This window comes from Chrysochloris asiatica, unplaced genomic scaffold (assembly GCF_000296735.1).
Source record: "Chrysochloris asiatica unplaced genomic scaffold, ChrAsi1.0 scaffold00085, whole genome shotgun sequence".
Lineage (NCBI taxonomy): Eukaryota > Metazoa > Chordata > Mammalia > Afrosoricida > Chrysochloridae > Chrysochloris > Chrysochloris asiatica.
In genome coordinates this window covers 9,784,636-9,789,604 of record NW_006408603.1, presented here as the reverse complement: position 1 = coordinate 9,789,604, position 4,969 = coordinate 9,784,636, and the positions used below count along the sequence as shown (strand labels likewise).

The window sequence follows — 4,969 nt, the reverse complement described above, 5'->3', positions numbered from 1 at the left end:
TTATTATGTTCCTTTCAGAACATTGCAGGGAAATTTAATCTATTACTTTTTTTCCTTGAAAGGAGAATTTATAGCACTGTAACATCTTACAATGTTTTTAAGATGATGTAAATATATTAGCCTTTAATAGTATATATAGTATTAGTGAGTTACCATTCCTCTGGACACTCTCGGCTTCCAGGATGAAGTGTCTTGTAAGGTGCTGCATCAACTTTTGTAAGTACTGCTTGGGACCATGTCCCTTGGTAACTAAACTCATTAGATTCCTTTACCTAGGATTTGTAAACTAGAGAATTTAAATGAATCCTAGATTAGAATTTAATCTTCTTGTTGGGACATTTCTTAAAAATTTTAATTGACAATGGCATTTTTTTTTTTTTTTACTTAACCACAGATGTAGTAGGAAATTAATGCTGTTTAGTAAAAATAGGTACTTGACCAGTGTAAGAAACTTACATAAAAATCTATCTATTTTCACTATATTTTAGGACAAGCTATAAAAAAAGAAACTCTTAGAATGCTTTTGGAATATTTATAGCATACATATACGTGCATATGTTATATACATACACAGGTAAGGTCTAAAATGGTCTCTTTGCCACCATTCATGGTGACCATGTGTTATGGAGTAGGCACACAGCTAGCCTGGCTATAATCTATGGAAGCAGATTGCTAGGCCTTTCCTATATGGGTGGGTTTGAACTATCAACCTTTAGTAGTCCAGTACAAACTGTTTGAGCCGTCCAGGAATCTTATTTTGCATAATACTATTGATGAAATTTTTTTATAGGATCAACACTGGACAGCGAACCACAAGGCAAGCAGTTCAAATCCACCAGCTGCTCCTCAGAAACCCTATACAGGGTCGCTATGAGTCGGAACTGATTCGATGGCACTTAACAAGGTCATAAATAGTATGAAAGATGCAGGTTAGAAGCTCAGTTGTCATTAGGCCTCACCTGCCATGCCTCAGAGACTAGTGGCTAGGGGTACGTCATATCACAGAAGATCATAAATTAAGGCTCACAAAAGACAGACAACAGTGGTGGGGCACAGCAGGGCCTAGACACAGGCTGAACTGCATAATGCAGGTGCCCACACTGCCGGAAACAAGCTGCTTCTCTCTCTTGTTTCTAAAAGTCCTCAAAGTAGTTCTCATATGGACAACAGTACTGAGAACCACTTCTCTAAATGGGGGGTCAGGGGGAAGTGAAAGAAAAACCCTTTTAGTTACACAATCTAGAATCATATTAAGGGCTCAGTCAGGGGAGTGGTTCTAAGATCAGACAAGTTTTGCCAAAAGTTAACTGTGTGATTGTATACGTATAAAAAGTTACAGATGTGATGTCCTAAACTGCAGACAAGTCTCATGGGGCTTTTTCTTATAATATTCAGTAAGCAAAAACAGCATACCAAACCACAATATTGTAAAAATAAGTGTTTATTTTGTATAGACAGTGGTTCTTTAGACCCTGTAGACATTCAGCATTATCTATTTCATTTTAAAATTAGAAAGTTGTCTACCCCATTCTGATTTTCCTAAAACCTTGTCACTAATCAGCCTTAATTTTGATGATAAATACTGACTTACTCAATAAACAAGTCTTACTCTTTTCTAGTTATTAACTGGCCTTGATATGTTCCATCTGCTTTAATTGTCTTCCCTGAATTGCTGCCATCATTCAACAGCAGTAGTATGTTGCCTCGCTAGCTGTCAAAGTAGATTTCATCCCCAAATGGAAATCTGTAATGAAAGGACACAAAGATGAAATTTTACTTAAGAGGGAGGGGAAACATTTTGGATTGATTGAAAGCAGTCAGGAATAGCAGAAAAGTACAAGCAGCAAGCATGAACTCTACTCCTGCAGGTGGAAACAACTACCACCTAGGAAGTGAATTCCTTAGTGCGGAACAGCTTGAGTTCCCAGCAAGGACTTTCTGCGTAGTGATTTATATGCATTCTTTGTAACCACTGAGCTCCTTCCATATAAACAAATCTATTCCAAACTGCAGACATCCTTTCATTAATTTGTTAGGTGCCTTGCAAATATTAATATAAAATCCTTTTGTGTCTTTTGGAAGAATGGTTACCATTCTGACTAGGACTAAACACTGAAAATGTAATATTGAACTGGAAAATAATATTAACATGTAAAATTGACTTATTACAGGTACCCAAGTAACTCCCTTGGGAGTCCAACAGGGGTATTTTTCACGTTTATAAAAACATAGCAAAAAGCTACTGGCTTTGAGTACATTTGTTCTGAAACAAATGCCTGTATGCAAATTTTAAGACTTTATATTACTGACAGGTAAGTTATCATTTTCCAGTAAGCATTTGAATATATATATAACTTCTAGTGTGAAGACTAGAAACAAAGGATACCTGAAAGAATGTGAAATTTGCTTACTTAAAATCAGAACTGACCTAAAATCAGAACACTTAATGATCACCTGTAGAGACCTTTCTCTGTTTTCCTCATCATCATGATACTCTTCTGTGTGTAGAACAATAGCTAACTGAACATCTACGGCCAAGCCAATATGGTTTGTTTACAGCCTATATAAGACACAGTAGTATCCAATATTCTTAACTGGGGATTTTGATTGGGAAGAAAAGAGCCATTACCAAAGTCTACCAATTTTTAAAACTATGTTATCAAAATTATCTTTGCAATCTTCAGTTGTGTCTTAGGAAAACATAAAAGAAGCAGACCCAGTGATGGCAGCAAGAGTTGAGACTGAAGGTAGGACATGAAAGAGAAGACCACACTATCCATGCATGGACAATGTACAAATAATTGAGACTTCAGCACAACTATGCTGGTAACGCTCAGTATGACTGCATGGAGATGCTGAAATGCATACATGTGATCATAGTGGGCCTTCTTCCTTAAAAATTAGCTTTGAGCACTTAATCACTCTGGAGACAGTATTTGGAGCCATACCTTAATGAATTCTGGCTAACTAAAGTAGTTATTACAGGGCTTTCAGTAGGCAGCAAACTCTTTGGTTCACTGATTTCTATACAAGAGGGTTTCAAAAAGTTTGTGGGAAAATTCCATTTTTCCATGAACTTTTTGAAGGCCCCTTGTGTATGCTTTATAAACAAAACTTTCTAACTCACACTAGAATCCTTAGTCATCCACAATCACATGATGCTGTATGTTCGGCACACACTTAAAACATAAGACAAGACACTTAACCTTAAGACGATTCAAAACTTTGAGATTAAATGGAAGCCTTTACATAAACATGTGTTAATCTTTATGTGTTAATCTGTCAGTAAAAACAATGTGTAAATTGGCACCTTTGTAGTAAAACAAGAATATTAGTATGAAAAGTAAAGGGAGTATACTTTGGAAAGCCCATAGAAGACCTCAGAGTGGTGGCATCCATGGCTTTGTTCCTCTAGCCACACGGGTGGCCCTCAGGATCCTGTCCGCATGCAGTAGCTCCTGCTGGGCTGTGTGTGCTGTCTTCCACAGGGCTGCCTTCGACTTCAGTCCTGTACGGGGCTGTCTCCACTGAACATAAACCTTCCACGCTCCCTGAGGGTACCTGGCCTGAGACAGGCTTGGCTTGGTGGCTGTTTTCTGTCAGAGTGATCTCTCCTGAAATTTCACCAGTCTCTGACTTTGTATCCACAACAGGTGATTTATGCTGTAAAATATAAAATTATATTTTGTTTTATTTAATGGTTTAAGATAATATGAACAAAAAGGTTATAAAGTTTTTTCTATCCAAATCTGTTACAGTAAACTCCTCTTTCAAATCCTGGTTCCAAAGCTGGTCTATAATTTTATGTCATTAATAAAGCCTCCCAGAGCTGGATATTACCTTGAGTGGAAACAGCTTAGGGGAGTGCTCAAAAGGATTGGTGACCAGTACTGCTAACACCTCTTGTCTAGTAAGAGCCCATTCTATATCTATTATTATATTATGTATATACTACATACAGCATATACTACGTGCTAGGTGCTGAACTCCCTTGGGAGCATTTGCCTGCTCATTGAAACTTACACTAGGTTGAGGAGAGAATCAGGCAAAAAACATTAAGAAACTATAGTTGAAAACGTAGCCGTAGCTCTGCACAAAGAGGAGAGAAAAGAGAAGGCGTGCAGGGCAAGGGGCGGGACCGGGATGCAGTCTAACTTAGGGCGGTCTGGAAAGGTGACAGGAGTAAAGGCCTGGAGAAATGGGCCATGTGACTGTCTTCTAGCTAGAGGAAATGGCAGGTAGCAAGGACGTTAGCTCCAGGGACATGAGAAGGCCCTTGTAGCTGAAGAAGATGAGTATAAGAGCAGTGAGCTAGTGGGATTGCTGGGGTAACTGACTTTCCCTAGAATTTTACTGTGAAATTCAGACTTCACAAATGACAATAAAAATTCCCCTCTCAAATGGGAAATTTGAAATGACCAATAATGGTGAAAAATCTTTACCCTATAGCAAAGGGGAAAAGTCTAGTCTAAGCATCCAATAACATAAAAGGTTTTGGATCCCTCCTGAACCCTTCCTTCCTCCAGCTAAGCCATTAGAGGCTCCACTGCATGGTCCCGAAGACTCGGGACCTTCAGTGTGGCATTTCAGTCATGCTCCAATGTCAGGTTCATGTGACTCAAGTCTGTTCTAAACAAATTGCTGCTAAATTATACTCCACACAAAAAATCAAATCTCTTCTACAAGGAGGACTTTTGACCAGGAAGGAGGAGAGAGTATGAATTATACCATTAATTAATGATAGAATTCACAATGGAGGGTAAGAGTCATTTCGAGTAAAAACAATGGAGGGTAAGAGTCATTTCGAGTAAAAACAGTAACTGCAACGCTCTGTAGGGAAGCATTTAGGCCTAGTATTAAAGGACAGCAAAGGACAGCAAATAAACAGTTGCTGACTTACACTGGGTACCACCTTGGGATGCTCTTGTGCCTCTGCGTCTGTGAAATCAAATGCCCGGAGCACTTCAGG

The 4,969-nt window shown here is 38.6% G+C and overlaps 1 protein-coding gene across 1 annotated transcript in view; it reads right to left on the bottom strand.

Moving 5' to 3' along the window:
• Nucleotides 1–3,411: 3,411 nt before the first annotated feature.
• CLCC1 (chloride channel CLIC-like 1) overlaps nt 3,412–4,969 on the bottom strand; it is a 22,075-nt gene continuing 20,517 nt past the window's right edge. The window contains exons 10-11 of the mRNA XM_006866006.1: nt 4,901–4,962; nt 3,412–3,663 (exon numbers count right to left, since the gene is read on the bottom strand). Of these exons, the coding sequence (XP_006866068.1) occupies nt 3,412–3,663; nt 4,901–4,962 (314 nt within the window). The remainder of the gene's footprint in view (nt 3,664–4,900; nt 4,963–4,969) is intronic.